This window comes from Pogona vitticeps, chromosome 1 (genome assembly GCF_051106095.1).
Source record: "Pogona vitticeps strain Pit_001003342236 chromosome 1, PviZW2.1, whole genome shotgun sequence".
Classification (NCBI taxonomy): Eukaryota; Metazoa; Chordata; class Lepidosauria; order Squamata; family Agamidae; genus Pogona; species Pogona vitticeps.
Window position 1 is genome coordinate 65,379,829 of NC_135783.1, and position 22,137 is coordinate 65,401,965.

Consider the following 22,137-nt stretch of genomic DNA (forward strand, 5'->3'; position numbering starts at 1 on the left):
TACCCAATCTTACTCCATCCTCAAAGCGATCAGAGTAGGGACTGACCAACACATCACAATTGATTGTGCCCACCTGTCTGCTATTTTCGAGGCAGCTTTAAGATCAACAGTTTTATTTTCACATGTTAGTCAAAATTACAATTCACTTCATAACATTTGAACTTCAGGTGTATGTCATATTGTATATGAGTACATAGTGGGATCAGAGTGAAAATGGATGCAGAGAATGACAATTGTATTACTAACACTGATCATAATTGTATAAATATCCTTTCAGTAAGTAAGGCAGTAAACATATGATAAGCATCTGTTACCCAATATGCATGTTTGCCAATCAGTTTTATGACCTTTGAGTTCATCTTCCAAGAACGCCTTCATTGTACAGTTCTGAAACTTGAGTTCCCTTGTGTTTTCTGGCTTTAAAAAATGGCTATACACAAAACTATTGTGAATATCAGTCTACAGATATGTAAAGCATGCTCTGAAAACAATTTAATCTTTTTTTTGCTGAAATCTCTTGCTTGAAATTCCTTGATTCTGCAGATCTCTGAGATCACTGTTACACAGCACAACAATAAAATTTGGTGAAAATTACTTGGAAAGCCTATCTAGTTTTGGAGACCTGCTGAGTTAACTGTTTTCAACTAGAGGACCCAAATATGTCTCCATAAAGTATTTTCTTTTGCATAGAAACATTGGCTAGTGGGAAGCTGATATGGGAACTGTTAACTTTCTGTTTTGATCCAGCCTTTTCAGTCATGCATTGTTGCCTAACAGCTGCAAACAGTCTAAACAGCACTTGGAATGTTTGACTGGTTTCCATAGTAACAAACCCAACATAAAAGTTGCAGTTCCGCTAGATACTTCCTGGAGCTTATGAAATGTGAGTTGTTGCACAGTTTAAATGTATCTTAGCTTTAGCATTTATAGATTTGCTATTAGGTGGGCTAGGAGAGATACAGGGGCTTGCTTACTTGCTTGCTTACTTGTTTACTTGCTACTTTGTCACTTTTCTATAGCCTTTTTTGAAAAAAAAACAGCTCACGATTTACAAGACAGTGGCATATAACTTGAAAAATTCAATTCAAACTGCCCTTAAGAAGTAACTTTTCAAAGTAATAAAAAATAGTAAGAAGTTGCATTCTTGCCACTTCATTACTTTTGAAATGTAATTTGTTACACCATCATTACCAGACAAATAAAAAGTTACAGGCAGCTTTGATATTTCTAATCCGATACTTCTGAGCTCTGAGCTGGCCTAGTCATTCATTGGGATTAATTCTATACTTGACCATGTTGGCTGGAAGTCTGCTGCTTTTTATGTATGAATGGGAAATTGTAAAAGTCACCACAGCTAAGTGATGAGGGTACCGGTTGAATGTCTCATCATGCATCCAGTTAATGTGACTGGAAAGCAACAAGAACCTGGGCTATTATTTGTTGCGTCTGCAATTTCACGGCTGCACACTGTAAAAAGCAATAGGATGTTGGTCCTAGAAACTCAATGGCAAACAGTATGGGATTTCTGGCAACTCTGAGTACATTCCACCTTGATTACCTCTACTTTGGATACTGCTAAATGTCTACCACTTTACCGGGAAGTCTAGCGTAGTGCCGATTGTGAAAGTGCTGAAGTCGTTCAAATTGATTAATATCTCCTTTCAAGCACCCGTTGCAATAGGAAAGACCTTCCGTTTACAACTTTATGGCCAGAAATTAATAAGCTGCAGCACTAACAATTGACCTGATGGGTGGGAGAAAACAATCACCGAACATTTCAAAGCTTTGAAAATATGTGAATGTCAATTATATGTGAATTTAATAAAAACAATAGCTCTGTAGAGTGATCTGTGACTGCTCATTTAATCATTTTACTTTAGGGTATGGTAGATGGGCTACCTGAAATACTGTTCTTTTCCATGGACTCTTCTGTGCCTACACAGCATCTTCTGGAACCTTCCAAAGCTAAAGCTTAGTATTTTGCTGAAGCCTACTCCCTTTTGCAGTATGCCCAATCAGCTGTTTCTGTCCATTTCTAGCAGTTCTTTCTCATCCGCCAACTATTTATTTATTTATTTATTTATTTATTTATTTATTTATACTCCGCCTATCTAGTCATTTCGACCACTCTAGGCAGCTTACAACATAAAGGATAACAAGTTCAAGAACTAGGAAGCATTGTTCTGGAACTCTCACCACATGGGTGATCACTTCTCTGATATCTCCTTCATTTTTCCTTCTCCCTACTTAAAACAAGAGAAAGCAAAGGATTTCTTCTTCAGTTGCCTATTCTTCCTCCTTTGTGGTGCCCCAACCACTTTTCAAAAAGTGTGCAGTGTGTAGCTCCGAGATTCCACTTTTGGGTATACACTCTCAGTGCCTCCTTTGCCAGCTTAGGTCCCACAACACTCAATCCTGTAACATTTGCCTGATGTTTTCTCCTCACACATCCTAAGAACACGGAGGCCAGGACTTCCTCCCAAAGGCAGGCTTTGTTCTTGGGAGAAAGTCTTTTGTGCACCGGACTTTCCATTGCCTTCATCTGTCATCTGTCACTTTTCCCCCTGTGGTTCCAACCACTCCAGTACCTTCAACCTCAGCCTCCAACCTAACTGTTGAACAGTTCTACTTCCAATTATAATACCAAAGTATAAAGGCAAAACATAACAGTATGTCCACCCCCTGAGGGTAAACCTAAAAAGAAAAAGGACCATATATACACAGGGCCACTGCCTGCTTCCTTTTCATTTCTGCTGCCTTTTCTCCACCAGACAAGACCCTCCATTACCTGCTTTCCTCATATGGTTTCAAAATAACCACCACCACAGCATCACCATGTCATTCTTTGGAGGTTTTTCTTCTTGCCCTATCTGCCACCACCTTTGCAAAGAAGGACAAGGTCATGATGACTGCCTTCTTTTTCCATAGGGGAAATTGTCAACAAGTCCCCTTAGGGCTCTATTAATTCTTGACTCCCTAACTAATTCTCTACCTACTAGGACTAGGACTAGGTTCTACCTCAATCCTATGAGTCTGGATCTCTCACCCCATAACTATACTGTTTCGATACTCTCCAGCTTCCTCTGACTTTCCAGGATTTAGATCTCCCTCTAATTACTTGAGAGTCCCCTGGACTGCAAGGAGATCAAGCCTATCCATTCTGAAGGAAATCAATCCTGAGTGCTCACTGGAAGGACAGATTCTGAAGCTGAGGCTCCAATACTTTGTCCATCTCATGAGAAGAGAAAACTCCCTGGAAAAGACGCTGATGTTGGGAAAGTGCGAAGGCAAGAGGATAAGGGGATGGAAGAGGACAAGATGGTTGGACAGTGTCATCGAAGCAACCAACATGAATTTGACCCAACTCCGGGAGGCAGTGGAAGACAGGAGGGCCTGGCATGCTCTGGTCCATGGGGTCACAAAGAGTCAGACATGACTAAACTAAACAACAACAACAACTCATTACAGAGTGGGAATATGACCATAATCTTATGTGGGATACCATTCTTATTCCCCTTCTTACAACTGAAGATCACCCTCACATTATAAGAAGTACTGTATTACCGTCTTCCTTCTGAAGTTGATATTTGATTGCCTAGCCTACTCCAATGTTATGAGGTTAACATGAACTACCAAAAGGGATTGCAACTCAGCCACCAAAGAAGTCATAGAACCCGTTCCAGCAAAGTTCAGGCATACGAGTTTCCACATGAGATACTTTATTGTCTCCAGAACAATTAGTGGATTATGCCCAATCCTAAACCTGAGAAACAACAATTCCTTTCATCACTTTCACTCTACAATCAGGCATCCCACTACTCAGAAGTAAAGACTGGTTCATCACCAGAGATCTGCAGGTGCCATTTTTTCACATCAGTATCTGCCCTTTCTATAGAAGGTTCCTCAGATTCACAATCACTCACAGCACCTACCACTTCAAAGACCTCAACTTTGTAAAGACTCTTGAGGCTATCCAGTACCCTAAGGGTCCTTGCAAAATGTATGGCCATTGAAGGGCATTATTGTTTCCCCCTGTTTGGATGACTGGTTGATTATGGCATAATTCAAGTCTATCTTATGTTAGGATCACTCTTATGATGCTCGACAGACTGTCATCACATATCCAAAAAAAAAAAATAAATCCTGTTTAAATCCACCTGAGTAATTGGTTTCATAGGGGCTGCATAAATTCCTGTAAGCTCACTATTTCAGGAGCCAGCAACATAACATCTTTCGTCCTTCGCCTTCTTCATCATCCAACACCTATGGTGAAACAGGCACAAGTGATTCTTGGTCTCATGCCCTCTGCTGTCACCTTGAGACTCCTCCAGCATTGGTTCATCAACAACTTCAAACTGTCTCATGACCACCCTCACCCATTTGTGTATGACATCCAGAATTTACCAATTTCTTCTGTGGTGGATGTCTTTAAGCAATCTCTTTGCAGGTCTCTACTTCAGATCACCCAGAGTATCTATTGTAGTAACAACTCTTAGCATGGGCTAGGGAGTCCATTGTCACAACTTTGACATACATAGCTGCCAGTCAACCATGGAGGCAGCCCTGGCACCAAACACCTGCAGCTCTTAGCACTGAGACCTTTTGAACACTTAAGCTTCTTCTACATGACTGCTGTGGCATTTATGTTGCTATATAAATATCTGACCTATTGCAGTACACCTCTAGCAAAACAATATGTTTTGGCAGACCTCCTCAGCACAATCTCAGTTTCCACCAACAAGTGGAAGTTTCATCCTCAAATTCTACATTATCTGTTTCATAGATGAGGTGCTCTTCATCTAGACCTGTTCACCATGCCCCAAAACACTGAATGCTGGCAGTTCGATTCTAAAGACAGGTTTAGACTCAGTTTCCTTGGTGACACCTTAATCTAGTGGTCCTCTGACTTTCTCAGAACACCAGAACCTCCTGGATCTTTAAGTGGAGGCCTTTTCAACCCTTTCTTTGTGACTTCATCTAACATCTGGACTCACTAAAATTTGATATCACCACTCTTCTCAGCTTCTTACTGTCACTTGAAAACAAGGGCCTGTCCATGTCATCCATTCAAGTTTATCTTGAGTCCATCTCAACCTACAAATGGAAGTCTCATCACACTTATATCTCATCACACATATGAAGGTTGCTTTTTTGGTCACCTTGACCTTTGCTAGATGAGATAGTGAGCTATATGTCCTCCATATGGATCTCTATACAAGATTTTCCAGAAATACAAAGTGGAGCTGCATCCAGATACTTCCTTCTTTCCTAAGTTTTCCCCCCTCTGGATTTCACTTGGGACAGAACTCAACTCCACCACCTTTATCCCAACCTTCAGATACAGGTGGAACACAATGTCCACACTCTGGACTTGTGAAGCACCTTCATGTTCTATGTCTCCAGGACAAAACCCTAGAGATAATCCCAGATACACTTTGTCTATTATAGGAACTGTAACAAAGATCTCCAATTTTCACCTCAATTTGTCTCAACGTGGGTCACTGGCACAATTAAATTATGCTTTGAATTGGAACACCTCTCACTACCACAACCAATTTGCCTCACAACAGTGGCAGCTTTCTTCATGGACATAACCTAGCCAGAGATTTCTTCTACTGCTGTGTGGTCACAGCCTTCCATCTGCAAGGCTTTGTTATTTCCAGTTCTCTAGTGACATCTATCTGTCCACCACATGTGACCCAGTTAATCTGTCATTGCTGTCTGTTAACAAAGACCATGAAGAAGAAGAAGAGGTTGCTTACCGGTAACTATGGTTCTTCTTCATTGCCTCTGTGAATAACACCCTGGGTGATCCGCACCTGCACAGAGCCTCATCGGAAAGTTCTAGAGCTTCTGCAGTAGCACAAAACACATTAGAATAAGGCCCCTCCCCCTTGTATAAGTACTGTGGTGCCAAGGCTCCCCTTTCAGTTTCTTTCAACCGCCGCGTTGAGAGCCTCATAGTTCTCCTTCTGTGAGTAAAAAAGAAAGGGAGTTCATCCTTGATTCCTTCCTGTTATCAATCTTTTTTTTCCTTTAAACTTTTAGATCAAATTCATTATCATCAGAGATTTTTTCTTTTCTATTTCACATGGCCTCTGGCTGCAGGACCCCCCGCCCCCAAATAATCCTTTTTCTTCCTCCTCAAATTATTTTCTCTTATTCATGGCCCCTTTAGCCTTCCACTAAACATCTGATGTCCATCGAAGCCTTTTTGGTTCCAGAGCCTTCTCTACCTAAAAGACCTAAACAGCATAAATCTAAAGCTACAGTCATTTCTCAGCAGCCTCAACAAACTGCTGAATCAATCTCTATTGGTTCACCTTCTGATGAGCCAAGGTACTTTCTGATGAGGCTCCGCGCAGGCTCAGATCACCCAGGGTGTGAATCACAGAGGTCCACTCAAAGAACTACAATTACAGGTGGGTAACCTGTCATTCTTTGAGTGTTCACCTGTGAAATCACATATCCCACCTGTCTTCCTCCATAATGTCTCTTGTTTCTTCTTTCAGGTAGACTCAGAACTGAGAGAAACGGAGGGAAACAGCTGCTTTTGTGTACTGCAGAAGGGGGTAGATCCTCAGCAAAATGCTAAGCATCAGCTTTGGAAAGTTCTGAAGGATTCTGTGCATGTGCAGAATGACCTGTTAGTGTGAGTTCACAGTTTATTCAAAGATCCAGTTGCAGGTAAGCAACCTATTCTTATGTACATACTACTCCCATCTCTGCATTTAGTGGTTAACCATACATTTCATGAAATGTTGCAGATTCTGAAGAATAAACTTCTCATAGTAGTGATTGCAGAGGGTTGATGGGATTGAATCCATAATCATTAGTTACCAATCAGTTTTTGAGGTTCTTCATGTAAGCTATGCATGGATTCTTAATACCCTAGGACAGTGATCCCCAACCTTGGGCCTCAAGATGTTCTTGGACTACAACTCCCAGAAGTCTTCACCACCACCTCTGCTGGCCAGGATTTCTGGGAGCTGAAGTCCAAGAACATCTGGAGGCCCAAGGTTGGGGACCACTGCCCTAGGACACTATTAATAAAAATGTATCTACTGATGTAACTATTCTGAAATGCTCTCTTCCAAGACTGATGTCTTTCCTATCTGGAATTTCAGATTTACAAACCTCAGTAGTAAGCACAGAATTCATAAAGAACACCACAGCAATGTAGATTTATTCATAATTATAAGCTGAATTACTGCTGTAGTGCTGTTTGGTGATCTGGCACAACAGGACAGGAGATGAAATAGTAAGATTCCAAATTTTCACTGCATTATGGTTTGAAGAGCAATCATCTGGAGAAAGAGTTTGGGGAGAGAAAAGTAAAGCCATCACAAAATAATGTGCCCAAGTAACTTTTCTGCCAGAGATGAGTTTCAACATCAATAATTCATTCCTCTTGCTAATTTCAGAATTTGAAAAGCGACCCTTTGCTGTGACTCATTACAGTGTTGGAAAAGTAACTCACATTAGTTATTACGTTGTTTGCTACTTTTGTTTTACTTTATGTTAGTTTCCATTAAAGATGTGCACAAACCAATAAACTGGTAGTTTGTGATGGTTCATGGTTCGTGACTGCCCACGAACCATGAACCGCAAGCTGTCACACCCCTATCCCCAAAATGAACCAGTTCACAGTTCACTTTTTGGGTTTGTGCCAAGGGGGGAACTGCTTACCTGTCCCTTTCTCTTCCACTGCCATGATCAGCTCCTTACCTTATCTTAAAATTGCTGCTGCCACCGTAATCCTGCTGCATGTGTACATGTTCCTGCTGCTCAGCTAGGTAGCTGACACCTGTGCACACACAGCTTGCAAGGACCCAGGTCTGCTGCCTGTGAGGCTTGTGGCAGCAGCAGCAGAGGAGGAGGAGGTGGTAGCAGCAACAGAAGCGGCAGTGGCAGAGGAGGAAGCAGTAGCAGCAGCTTCAATGTAGGGAGCCAATGGGGGCAGTGGGAGGGGGTTGGGCAGTCACCCCCTTTCACTGAAGAAAATGAAGCACTGAGGTGAAAAAAGTTTGGCGCTTTGTTTTGTTTCAGCAAAACAGGATCCCCTAAATGAACCAAAAAACTCAACCATGAACCATTCCAGTTTGTGAATTTTTCTGGCTGATGGTTCAGTTCGTGCTCATCCCTAGTTTTCTCTTAAAAAAATTTAAATTTAGAATTGGTAAAACATGACATAAACCTGGGGGGAAATCATGTCAAAATGAATCTACAAATGCCTTAGAATGTTCTTTAAAAGTAACTTTGGAAAAGAAGTAGAAAATATTCCTTACACTAGTAAAGTAACTCTTCCTACACGTTATATCAGAGATGTTACTTTGCCATTACCTTAGAAGTAACTAATTGTAAACAACTACATTACTTGCAACCCATTACTTTTAATCTCTGGTTTATATTTATCACTGAAGACTGCTCAACAGAGTCAGAGAAACTTTGGTGAAACCAGTTAAATATATGATAGGAAGCTAACCTATATGAATTAAATATTGGAGTAAGGCTTTCTTCTCCCTTTCTTCACTTTAATTTAAATATTCTGTTTTATATGCAGAGTGACTAATATTCTCCATGGCAGAAAAACAACAACACTACAGCCTTACAGATCTCTTAGATCAAGTGGAAAAGGCCCACAAAGCTGAAATTCAGCTTTACACTTCAGGTCACCTAAACCACAACAAACTTTTCAGGCCCCGAGGATTGATAAAACATAACTACTGGGGAAGTGCCCAAAAACCTGCCCTACTCCTCAGAAGACCTCAGTTCACTGCACCCACCCAGGCATCCCAGAAGACAAAGCATTCTTTGACCAGTAAAAATGACACACCAACACCCACTCGTGTCCGATCAGCTTCGCATTTGTGTTGGCAACCTTGGACCTCCAGGGCCACCTCTGTGGCTCTGGCCAGTGTTCCAGTCAGTGGTGCAGCTTTAACAGTACCAAGAAAGGAGATTCCTGAGGAAGAAGAGGAGGGAGAAGGCTTGTTTAGAAGGAAACTTATAAAGGATGAGCTGGATGTTCCAGAGATGAAAATTTTGAAACACAAACCAATCAAGAACAGTCGGCTTTGTGTACTGAAGGAGACTAATGACGAATACCAGTTCCTTCCTTCCTACTTGGCTGGTGTGACCAAAACAGACCAGTATCACAAATTCATGCAATTTGAGAAAGATATTATAGGCAAACAGGATTTGCTGGAGAATGACTGTGTCGGAAGCAAATCATCAGAGCAGCATGAGAGGAAATTGGCTCAGGTCAGTAAACAGATGGAGGGAATTATGAAGAAGACACTGACATGCTCCCAGATCATGTGAATTTTTGCAATATTTGTGTGTGTGTGTGTGTGTGTGTGTGTGTGTGTGTGTGTGTGTGTGTGTGTACACGTGCACTTAATGTGGTTAAGCCATGTCACATGCATTTATCTCAAAATAATTGATTTGACTTTTGGACATTTTGTAGTTCTGTGCCATTAAATTGCATTTGACCCATGGAGCCTCAATAAGGTTTTTTGAGGTATGGGAGTTGTTCAAGGAATGGTTTATGGAAGGAGTCACCCTGAAGAATGTGAGGACTCTGAAGGCATTTAGGTATCTACTGGGAAACAACAGAACCTATCTTTCCACTCCAGAAGCACCATTGGATTTCCACCAATGGAAATCTGAACTGAGGTCACCTGAGCCCTAATCCCATGATCTATCCAGTATGCCACACTGGTGTAGTAGAAAATACATGGCATTAATAATACCAGGGGGTTGGACTTGATGGCCTTGTAGGCCCCTTCCAACTTCACTTTTCTATGATTCTATGATTCTATGATACATATCTAGGCTCCTGCTAGAATTGTTTGAGGGCCAAACTCACATCTCCACTGACAGTTTAGGAATGGGTGTGTATTTTGTAAATTCCCTTCCCAAATGTTGGATGTGCTTTGGGTTACACTGGATGTGGCTGATCTGGAGCTGTCACAGATGTAATGGACTCTTGAGTCACATCATTTTAGAAAAGTCCAGCAGTTTAACCATTATACTATAATGGCTTCTCAGATCAGTGATTACTGTATATATGATGCTGGCTAATATGTATTGGTAGAATGCAACTATTAACTTGCATAATCTGCCTAATATGAAAACTCCATGTTAATTTGCATATTATGCAAATGTGCACAAACACTACTTGGACTCTGTAATATCTATAATATACAAAACAGGCTGACTGTATTTGAAAACTAGAATATGGCAAGATACTAAAAATGGGACTTAGCCTTTTTTTCATGGTTCAATAAACATGGACTCTCTCATTCCTAAATCAGCACTTTAACCACTACAATATACTTTAGAGTGAACAAAATAATGATTCAATTCAAAGTGACATACAAATGCTAACACAAGTAAGTTAAAAGAATTGTTGGATAGCTCTGTGGTTTAGGTATCCGGCTGCAGAGCCAGAGGGGTTGGGAGTTTGATTCCCCACTGTGCCTCCTTGACAGCAGCTAGACTTGATGATCCATAGGGTCCCTTCCAGCTCTGCAGTTCTAAGATGATGATGATGAGTGCAGCTATAAACAAGCCAAGCTATATTTGGTTTACTAATTGGTAATATATAAAGCAAATGTAATGTCATAGGCCACCTGGATCTGTTTGACTGATATGAAAACTGCTGGCTTGTTTTGACAGCCCTGTCTAACAATGTGGATAGAAGATACAATTTTGAAGAGGTTTACATCATACTTAAAACACAAAGATCTGTGCAAGCTTCTAAATAAAAACATACTTCCCTTTTAGATTTTGCCGTTCCAAAACTAGGAAGTAAAGAACAAACTATGCAAAGTAGGAAGAATGTGGAATAAATTATGCAAAATATAATGAATTTTGCAAATATATCCGGTTTGCATAATTTATACATAGTTGAGAATCCATTTTATCCTTGTTTAGAGTTACTTGAGGAATTTCATTTTATTTTATTTTAAAAGAGCATATATATCTCTGCTTATAGTAAGATCGATGCAGGCTTTATGTAAGTAGTAACGGGATCTCTGAATGCCACAAGTGATTATTTGTACAAATGTCCTCTCCAGAAACCTGCTTCTCTTTAGGTCAAACAAAAGTCCTTCTGGGATTGGGATTACAGTTTTTACTAGGTGGATGAGTGCTGGTGTGGAGGTAGTCAGAGCTAGGCTGCTTGAAATTCATAGGGCAGCTGTATGTAGCAAACACATTATTAGATTAGAATAAATCTTGTCAACTAGAATTTGATTTCTTTTCAGGCACTCCGGGATATCTGTGACTGCAATCGTCCACATTTTTACCGGCTACAAGCTGTTGGTGACGTGTTTGAAGATATTTGCAGCAGCTCTTGGATATTTGGTGATATATTGAAAGAAGTGAAAGTACGTGAGGTCCCCCAATTTAATGGAGTGTAGGAGGAAAGCTCAACAAATGACTTTGGGGAATGTACTGCAGGATCTGTGCCACTATTTAAGTCTCTGTGTTTGAGTACACAGGATGTGTGCCGCTATTTAAGTCTTTGTGCTGTGTAAACGTAGCTCAGACGTCATCTGTGCAGTACCAAATGCAAAAGATCATTGAGAAAGTTATGATGAAAAGGCATGAATGCAAATACTGAAACACGGGCTTTGTAATTCCTTAGAATTCACAAAAGCTCAGTTAGTTAGGACTCTCAATGATAGCTGGTTTTTGGCCCTCTTCACTCTCCTGGATTTAGCCAGACCCTGCTGTTCAAGACACCAGTCCTTTGTAAGAATTTTTATAATTATTTTTTATTAGAAAAACAGAGTTTCATAGATTCAGTTTATATTGCTCAAGCTTTAGCATAAAGAACATATTCAAAGATTATTACAGTTAAATAAAATAACTAATACCCATTAAAATAAGAAACACTAAGATGGGCTAAGGTGGGCTAGCCCCACCTCCTTCTGGCAATTACATTTTTTTACCATCCAACTACATAACACATTCCAGAAAGAATCATCCTCTCAGATCCTTCAGAAATCAGTTAGCTTGTAGCTAAACTCAAACACATACTTCTCCTTCCATCTTTTCCACATTCTCTTAACTCCTCCCTTCTTCTTGACACTTCATGGCTGTTAACCAATTAGCCTCAAGGGGATGTAACACCTTCCTCCGCCCTCAGTTCCCATGAGGATCCAGGTGTGTTATCTCTTCTCCAGTTAGTTCGGAATGTTGAGTCTTTTCATGGGCCTTTTTGTTTGACCTTCAGCTTATCACGGATCATGCTGTACCAGTCTTCAGAAAAACACTGTCACACCACTTAGAAAAACACATTCCAATGCCTCTCAAATCACCTTCACACAGAACCTGTCTGACTCCATTGTACATTTCTCTGACTACATATCCCACACTGCTTCGACTCCACCACAAGGCCTTGTCCCAACTGATAAAAATGTAGGTGTGTCCATAAGCAAGAACTGATAGATTTCTGCCTCAGGGATTCTTGGAACTGGAGTCCCAACAACAACAAATGTCACACCCCTAGTTGTGTAACATTTCAGCTTCCAAGGAGTCTAAATATGATAAATCTATGTGCATAGACTTTCCCTTTCATATCTCATGCATGTATTTTAAAGGGGGGTTAAGCGAACCATGCAAGATAACCTTGTAGACATATATAGGCATTTGGTTAGTAACATAGGAGGGGTTTGAGAAGAAAGAGTAGAGGACTGGCAGGAGGAGGAGGAGGCAAAGGAAAGAAGGAGCATAGGCCTAGGCAAATTTAAAATCTTTTCAAAACTGTTCTGCAAACCATAATATTGTAACTTACGGGGAACTTACCTTCTGTGTATTGATTTTGTTGTTGCAACTGATAGAGTTCTTCCTCTGTGGAAATAGTTTTACTAATAGTAGAAGTACTTCCTTGTCTCCAGGTAATGGGTCATTTACATAGGTATTACTAGAGCTACAGAAATAGGTAATACAAAGCTATTACAGAAACCTTGCCTTTTAAATGTAAACGTCCAAAATCCCATAGCTATCATGATAGCAGCCATACTGGCTATGGGATCTTGGAAGCAACATTCTTTTATTTCTGGGTCATGCTTAGGCCCTCCAAGTAAGTGAAATTAGTATACAACAAAGGCACAATGGGAAACAAAATCCATGTCAGTCTATGAATACTTTAAAATGTAGATCTTTCAATTTGATCTTGCTCACACATTAAGCCTTTTTGATTGCTTCAGTGGGAAATATTCTCAATTCCGGATATCTAGACAGATGAAAAAGGGGGGAAAACATTCTCCAGCGACAAAATCCTGTGATCCCCAGCTTAGTAGAAGAGGCTCATGAGAAAAATGAACTGTCCTGATGTTGGAAGGAGTGCTCTGAATTTGTATTTCCCCTTCCTGCCCTTGGCAAAGGATATGCGGAGCTCACACTTCTGAGATGTTGGCACTTTGATGACAGAGAGGGGAGAAAGGATCAGAGGGTGGCCCCTGTGAAGAGCAGATCAACCATTTTCCCAACACAAGGAAACTTTATGCAATCTTGAAGGTGGCATATAGAATTTCCCTCCCATTGCAGGCAAGTGAGAAGTGTAGAGAACAAATCCAGAGAAAAAACTGGCAAAAGTCGCTCCATCCTCATCTCTGCCATTTTGGCAAAGTGTGGTGTATATGCAACCCCTGGAACTTGGAGCAATTTATTTATTTATTTATTTATTTATTTATTTATTTATTTATTTATTTATTTATTTATTTATTTATTTAACTTATATGCTGCCCACTCTACCCAAAGGTCTCTGGGCAGCTTACAACAATTAAAATACAATAAGAAAGATAAAGCAATGAAAATATAAACTCAAAAAATTGCCATCAGGACGATTCAGGTATCTAGGGCCCAAGCCATCTAGGACTCTATAGGTCAAAACAAGCACTTTGAATTGGGCCCGGGCAGCAACTAGTAGCCAATGTAATTTAAACAGTATTGGCTTGATATGTCCCCTAGTGGCCCCATCACTCACCAGCCATGCACCTCGATTCACTGGACCATCTTCAAAGGCAGCCCCACGTAGAGCACATTGCAGTAGTCTATACAAGATGTTACCAGTGTGTGTGTAACTGTCATGAGACTCTGCTCGTCCAGGTAGGGCCGTAGTTGGTATAATTTCCACAGCTGAAGAAGCTGGGCTTCCAGAGATAGACTGGGGTCCAGGAGCACCCCCAGGCCATGGACCCTTTCCCTTAGGAGGAGTGCAACCCCATTCAGGGCAGGGAAATGGCCCTCCAGCCTGTCCAGCGAAGCACCCACTAACAGCACTTCTGTCCTGTCTGGATTGAGTTCCAATTTATTAACCCTCATCCAGTCCATTATCAGGTACAGACACAAGTTCAGCACAGAAACTGACTCATCTGGATTGGTGCGAAACAAGAGTTAGAGCTGGGTGTTGTCAGCATATTGCTGACTCCTCAGCCCAAACCTCCTGATGACCTCTCCCAGCGGTTTCATGTAGATGTTAAACAGCAATGGGGACAGTATCGAGCCCTGAGGAACTCCATGACATAAACGCCATGGGACAGAGCAACTGTCCCCCAGCACCACCCTCTGGACATGGTCAGCTAGGAAGGAGTGGAACCACCATAAAGCGGTGCCCCCAACTCCCAACCCAGCCAGCCTTTCCAGAAAGACACCATGGTCAATGGAATCGAAAGCCATTGAGATGTCTAGGAGTATCAACAGTGTCACACTCCCCCATCTCTCTCCCAGCAAGGTCGTACAGGGTGACCAAGGCACTGTGATTTTAAAAAGAAATTAGTGGTTACTTTATAGCGGACAACTATGGCCCTCTAGATGTTTTTGGATGGAGATTCCTGCAGTTCTGTGCTGGCTGGAACCAATGGAACTTTGAAAAATAAATTGAGAAAATACCTTTCTGTTTTGCAAATAAACTTATGCTGAAGTTTGGGGAATTGACAACTAGGAAAATGGCAATCTTGGGCAAACCCCATTGGATCTAATAAGGCCTACTTCTCTAGAGATGCACAGGATTGCACTGCATTTGATCAGTTCAATAGAGATGAAAGATGGTAACTCAAAATGATTACTAAAATGCAGAATCTTCAGGCAGTGGCCAGCTTTACAATTAGTTAAAATATTATTGATTTAATTTATCAAGTTCTTCTTACTACGCCAATGCAGTAAATACATTGAAACATACATTTCTCTCTTCCCTCAAGGGAAAACTGTATGTTTCAATGTACGTATTTCAAAGACAGAGGAGGAAAAGAAAATGAGGCGGTCCCACCCAGCCACTTGCGGCCACATTCGAAAGTTCTCATCTGAGAACAAAGAATGGCATAGATCAGTCTGTAAACAGTCTTGATGACTTTTTTTTACTAACACTCCTATTTAATTTTACCTTACAGAATGAATATGAACTCTACATGGTGATCCTGTTGGATGCTTTGCCTACCATGCAGTACAGAGTAATAAATTTTTTAAAATTCTGTATTGATATATACTTTTGTCTAGGGTTATGCTGAAGGTCCTTAATTATAAAGTGTTTTATCTGGTCTCCTAGAATTCAGCGGATGACTCTTCTTGCCATGCATGCTTTCTATAATAAATATTCCCCATAAATTGATACAATGTTGAAGTCATAGAGTGGATTGCACCACTGGAGGTGTGGAAAGGGAAGAACGGATAATTCTGTCAAGCTCAGTTTCATCAACATCTTTTTTACCCAATGCTAACTCCTTTCTGTCCCAATTTTTCATATATTTATAAATGTAACTTTAGACTATGAAAATTGCTATTCATTTTCATATGGTTTTTTGAAAATCCACATTTTTGCCTGCATAATGTGTGCATATTTTTCCAAGCAGTTTCCAGAAGAATAAACCATTCTTGCACGTATCTTTGCAATGTATTTTGCTAATAATACACACTGTTTATACAACGATGTGGTTGTGGTCTACTCCTCTCCAAGAACTACTTTCCAAACTCCAAAAACATGATGAATTTCAGTGGCATGATAAATTTTGTTTCCCACTCTTGTAAACAATATACAGTAGTTATCAGGGATAGCAGTGAGTAAATTGTAACCCTTGTAAATGGGTTGCAATTTTTGCCTGATGTAGGAATGAATCCAGATAAAATGTTCTGTGTGCCACTGCCCCTACTCAGTGTGAGATCAATGGGCAATCCCTTCTCCATTCCCATATCCATTGACTCCTGATGGCCTTGATCAGCAAATGCTGGGTTTATTGATACGGAGGTATGAGTTGCAGCAAACTCAGGAGTTCCTTCTACTTTTGGGAGCTTTCCTAAAGCAGAGTGATTGGCACTTGCCCCTGGGATGACTCAGTCCAGTCTGGGCCCCTACGTAACTCCACTGGTCTCAAAAGTCCTTAGTTTCTATCTATAAGGACCTTCATGATGGTCAAAGGTGGGTGCATGAAGGAGGGACAGCGTGTAAATCTGTGCTCTGATCAGAGTTTGAGTCTCACTGGGGCCAACTGCTGCTGTGGTTGTTGTAGCTTTTGCTGTTGGAGGTGCTGCTGCTGTTTCCTTTGTTTGTTTGTTTGTTTGTTTGTTTTACCTCCATCATTGCCTTTGGGAGGTCCTGGGGCCTGACTGGCCTTCTGGGTTGGGTTGATGGAGATGGCAGCCACAGTTTTGGGATGTGGGGATGGGTCTGATACTCCTATCCTACTACCTTGCCCCCAAGGCAGTCAGAGCAGTACAAGGACCTTGTTTTGGGGCTCCTCCTGGTTTATATAGTCTCATGCCTCCTCAACACTCCAAAAGTCCTTGGCAATGCCTCCGCCAGCTCCTCCCAGGCATCTCCTCAAGCTCCTTCCTCCTCCATCTCTGAGGCTTCCACTGCCTCCCCAATGGGTACAGGTATCCCTCACCATACCCAGACATCTCCACCAGGGCCTCTTTAATGGTCCCCAACTGGTAGATGGCCTCCTCTTCCTCTTCCTTCCCCAGGTGACTTCCATCTGCCACAGCCTCTTCCCCTTCCTGGGCTAGTCAACCCTGCTCCACACCTGACTCAGACCCAGCTACTGCCCTTCCTCAGGTGCTTGGGGTGGGTATTGATGGTGTGCCAGCAGGGGTGCCAGTGGTGTTTAGATCAGAAACAATTGTATAGATCAGAAATTGGAAATGTTATATTTTCAAGCTCTGGTTATAATGGGGGATAGGGAGAAATTTACACCACCTTGAGTTTATTAGGGGAAATATGGTATATAAATACTAACAAATGGATGAATGAATGAATGAATGAATGAATGAATGAATGAATGAATGAATGAATGAATGAATGAATGAATGAATGAATGAATGAATGGTTATAAGAATATAATAAGAACTTGAAAAAGTTACTTTTGAAGGGGCCAGTGACCATAATGGCTGGAGATTGTGGGAGTTGTAACCCTAAGCATATCTTTTTCTGTTGTAGGTGATCTGTGATATAGTTTACAACCACATCTTGCTGTGTCTCTTTGTGTGTGTGTGTGTGTGTGTGTGTGTGTGTGTGTGTGTGTGTGTGTGTGTGTGTGTTTGTGTGTGTGTGTGTGTGTGTGTGTGTGTGTGTGTGTGTTCAGGAATGTATGATAGGTGGCTGGGTAGCTCAGTGAGTTAGCCATCTCTTTGGGCATTTAATTATCCACTGTGGATCCTAGAAGAGCCAGCCTGTATGGCCTTGGGCAAGCCGTGCAGTCCCAGAATGCCCCCAGAAGAAGGGAGTGGTAAACCATTTCTGAGTATCTAGAAAACCCTGAAAAGGGTCACCGTGAGTCATTGACTTGACAGCACATGAATGTTATTATTCATGATAGCTTTACACTGGAAGTACTGAGACTTGTCCATATTCATTCATAACCAATAACTGTGAATGAAAGACAAATTTCAGAGATGTCTTACAGACCCAGGGACTTAAAATTGCATAAACATGCAACTTAAAAGTTTCTATCCTTCTCTTTTGTTGGAATGTCGTCATATTTTCTTTTCCCCTGCAACAAAATAGACCTTGCAGAATGAAGTAAAAGGCATGGAAAAGAGGGCAGTGATGACTCATGAAATAGAAGAGCATAGGCATGATGTACAGGTTCTTGTGCAGAAATCCAAATCAGCCTTAGCAAGGAATGAAGAGTAAGTTGTTTGAGTTTGACAGAGTTGCTTATATACGGGTATGCCATGTTTATGGAAATCATTCTTCCTCAGACTAACCTGTATTTCCAAAGGTCACTTCCCCCATTGTGAGGGATATTGTTTTGTTATATGTGACACTACCCTTGGTATGATCAGCCAAGCGTGGCCTCACCATAGTCTATTTAATGTAGCAGAAACAAGTGGTGAGGTGAGAGACAGACCAAGGTGTTCTTGGTGATTGTTCCTGGGCTATTCGAATTCCTTTTCCTGTGAACGAGAACAGCTCATCCATTTTACCTTCTTCCTCATCATAAAATATTTGATTCAGCAGAGAACAAATCTCAAACCCCCTTTGAAGCCACAGAATACATATGGCATTTTTGTGATCCTGCATACTGGTGCTTTCCACTAAATGCAGCAGGATTTAAACAGCTGGGCAGTGCAATCCTGAATTGCTTTACCCACACACTAAATTTAATGAGACTTGTTTCCTAACACCTACCTTAAGAAGATCACATCTTTCACCTCACATTAAACGTTCTTAACCAGTCTTTTGTTCATGAAAAGGAGGATTATGAACAAAGCCTGACAAACCCTTTGTGTGTCTGCAACATCCTGAAGGACTTCTGCCCTCTCAATTATGTCAAAGGATGTTTTAACAGAATGACCTTGAATTCCTATTGTAGAGGGTTTATTTGTTATGAGGCTGCTCCAATAGAGGGTATCATGCATCAGATTAACCAAGAGACTTGTTTTAGCTGTTGCCATTCACAAATCTGGTGATCGACTGTGTCTGTCATCCAAAGTGACACTCCTGAAGTAAACAAGATAAGGTGATCTAGTTGGACTGCAGTTTCCAACTGTCTCAGCCAGGCGGGCCAACGAGAAGGGATAATGGAACTGATAGTTCATCAACGGCTGGATGAACCTTGGTATAACCTGCTTTAAAAAAAATCACAAACCTTTAAAAGAGAAGTGGCCAGCGAAACGGGGTTTCATTTCATAGTTTGCATTTGAGAAAAAGATTATCAGGATATGACCTGATAACCTCCTGAGTGGCTTCAGTCTCAAATTCACTGAAGTAATAATGAGGTAGATGAGGTGGTGTTGAAATGTAGGTTTAGTTCCATTCTCATGTCTACAGTAATTGTTGTGCATAGGCATTCACTGGTTTCTCTACTTTTCCTGGCTCTGATTATCAAGACTGTAAAGTTACTTTAAAGAAGAATGAAACATACAGTATAATGTAGTTGTTCCCAGCCTTGAGTAGCCCAGGTGTTCTTGCACTTCAATTCCCAAAAGTCTTTACCACCAGATGTCCTGACTGGGGTTTCTGGGAACTGCAGTCCAAAACTCCTGGGTTACCTAAGGTTGGGAACCCCTGATATAAAGCCAACTGTAGTAGTGGTAGGAAGATGCTCTGGGTCTCAGAGAATCCTTCTCCTCCTGCTTAGTCATTGTCATAATGCAGCATCTCATTATATCATTTATGCCTCCTAAAAATAACTTTGCAAGCTTATGCATTGCTGAAAAACTCTGCTGCTATTAGACTGGCATTAATAAACATATTCATTCTCTTTCTCTCACTGCATTTTAGACTCAGACACGAGTTAGAAATTGAATTGTGGGTGAGCCAGTCTGTTTCCAAAACGGCAGGTAAGATATTACGTTGCATTGAACAATGACATAGACTTCATGGATCACACAGAAGATGCTGTAGCTGCTAGGGGGATATCTTCATCACAGCAGTTGACGTCAACCTATGTTTACTCTGTTTCTCAAGATCTGCTAGTATGTTGCCCATATTTGACTTTGAAAGTCACAGGGCAGGCCCAGCACTCTTGCCCTAGTGACAGATGCTTCCTTGCACTTGCAGAAAAGGACCAGGCAGAGTCAGACAAAGCAGCAAGTCTTTTTCTTTCCACTGCTGAGCAGCTGACATCCCTGAGGTGTCAAATTATTGTGAAATGGGAGGAGATTCAAGCAATGGAGAAAGAAATCAAGGATACCATGACTTTTGCTGGCATTGTAAGCATCAGAGAGAAGACTGTAAAAGAATTAGAGGTAAGACCCAAGGGTGCAGTGAAAAGGCAGACGGGGGACATTTCCATCTTCCATTCAGATGGAGGTGTTTATGCCTTCTTTTTATTTTTGTTCATCGTTTTTAATTGTAGTGAGTGCATGTAGTGCATTTTAATTGTTATCAGCTGCTTCAAGGACATTGCTAGGAAGCAGGACAGATTGTGAAAGAACAAGAATAACAACACCTGGTGTGTTTGTTTAGAAATAAGATACTTAATGCTCATGACGCCAAATTCTGGAACTTAATGGCTCTTTCTTAAGTCACAGTAAATGATGCTTATTGTTAGAAGAAAGAACCTAGGTGATGAACATCTGGCTTACACACAAACCCCTTCTCCTCTATGCTGGCTGGACTATTCTCAGACTTATACTCCCCAAAATAAATACTTTTTCCAAGCCCAACTTCAATGGTTTTTTTTGTCCTGGACACCAATAATAGTTCTAATTGAGCATCTCCCAAACATGTTCTTTGTAAAAAGAGGAGGGCGCCCACAGAATAGTATAGAAGGGCCTAGCCAGTTAAGAGAAACTCTGAAACCTCGGAAAAATAGTTGTCTACTGGTCTGCAAGTATATCAGTTTTAAAAGCACCAATACTGCAAATATAATAGAATCATAGAAGAATGAAGTTGGAAGGGGCCTTATAAGGCCATCAAGTCCAACCCCTTGCTCAAAATATATTCCTGTTCTTTTGTTCTTAGGCACTCTGCTATTCTACTGAATGGACCTTGATTAAACTACTGATGTTTATGAACTGAAAAATGTAGTGAGGCATGTCTAAAGTATTTTATTATTTTTGCAGGGTGAAGCATCAAAACTCCAGGGGTCTAACAAATTTCTAAGAAAACAAATAAGAGTAAGTGCACTCATCATGGGGTACTCAGCATTGTGTACTGGATAGAGTAATGGGCTCTGGGTTAGATTCCCCACTTCAGCCATGGAAACTTACTGGTGTGTGTATGGAACTGGTAAAACCCCTCCTTAAATACCTCACTTACCTTGAAAGCCCTATTAGGATTACTCTAAGTCGGTGAAGGGACGTGGTGGCACTGCGGGTTAAACCACAGAAGCCTCTGTGCTGCAAGGTCAGAAGACCAGCAGTCGTAAGATCGAATCCATGTGACGGAGTGAGCTCCCATCACTTGTCCCAGCTCCTGCCAACCTAGCAGTTCGAAAGCATTTAAATGCAAGTACATAAATAGGTACCACCATGTTGGGAAGGTAACGGCATTCCATGTCTAGTTGTGCTGGCCACGTGACCATGCTGGCTCTACGGCTTGGAGACAGGGATGAGCACCGCCCCCTAGAGTCGGACACGACTGGACTAAATGTCAAGGGGAACCTTTACCTTTACCTAAGTTGGTTCCAACTTGACAGCACATGACAACAACACTCATCAAAGCCTTAAATGAGATGCCAACAGATTTTTTAAATTATATGTGTTATAAACCTGATTCTCAGATATCACTGAAAGGAGGCCAGCTCTCACGGTGACAAATACACCGTAGCAACCATGGGGTGGTGACATTTGGTATTGATCTAGTGGCAGCTTAATGTGTAGCTGTATGGTCATAAGGTATCATCAGTATCTTCCTCAAAGCTTGCATATGTGATGCTACAGTTCTAATTTGTGGAGTCTGTAGAATTTGTATCTCAAGGCCTATTAGATGCATAGCCTCAGAGTGCCAGCAGGACTGGTAAAATGTTTCTGAGTGCTTTACACCTTGAAAATCCTGGGAGGGTAGACATAGCACCAACTTGATGACACACAATTATGATGATGGTATGAGATAGTGATGAGCTAGATTGCATGGTCATTTGGTCCCTTTAAGCTCCCAGTTCTTGAGAATGTGATTGCAAGTGACTGTGCCTCTTAGCTGTATGCAGTATGGTCTGATGTAAAATAATGTGGCCAAGA

General features: G+C 41.2%; 1 protein-coding gene across 7 annotated transcripts in view; it reads left to right on the forward strand.

Moving 5' to 3' along the window:
- Positions 1-702: 702 nt before the first annotated feature.
- Positions 703-22,137, forward strand: part of C1H6orf118 (chromosome 1 C6orf118 homolog) — a 32,474-nt gene continuing 11,039 nt past the window's right edge. For 3 of the 7 annotated variants that reach the window (XR_012085208.2, XM_072994332.2, XM_072994353.2), the window contains exons 1-9: positions 703-883; positions 6,513-6,687; positions 8,564-9,264; positions 11,274-11,396; positions 15,405-15,464; positions 18,014-18,138; positions 19,736-19,794; positions 20,015-20,202; positions 21,022-21,075. Coding sequence is in view for 6 of the 7 variants with exons in the window: in XM_072994332.2 (XP_072850433.2) it covers positions 8,581-9,264; positions 11,274-11,396; positions 15,405-15,464; positions 18,014-18,138; positions 19,736-19,794; positions 20,015-20,202; positions 21,022-21,075 (1,293 nt within the window). In the remaining variant the exon portion in view is untranslated. Of the gene's footprint in view, positions 884-914; positions 6,423-6,512; positions 6,688-8,563; positions 9,265-11,273; positions 11,397-15,404; positions 15,465-18,013; positions 18,139-19,735; positions 19,795-20,014; positions 20,203-21,021; positions 21,076-22,137 lie in introns of those variants that run through there. The other 4 variants (XM_078383195.1, XM_072994339.2, XM_072994344.2 and 1 more) reach the window with 4 other exon arrangements.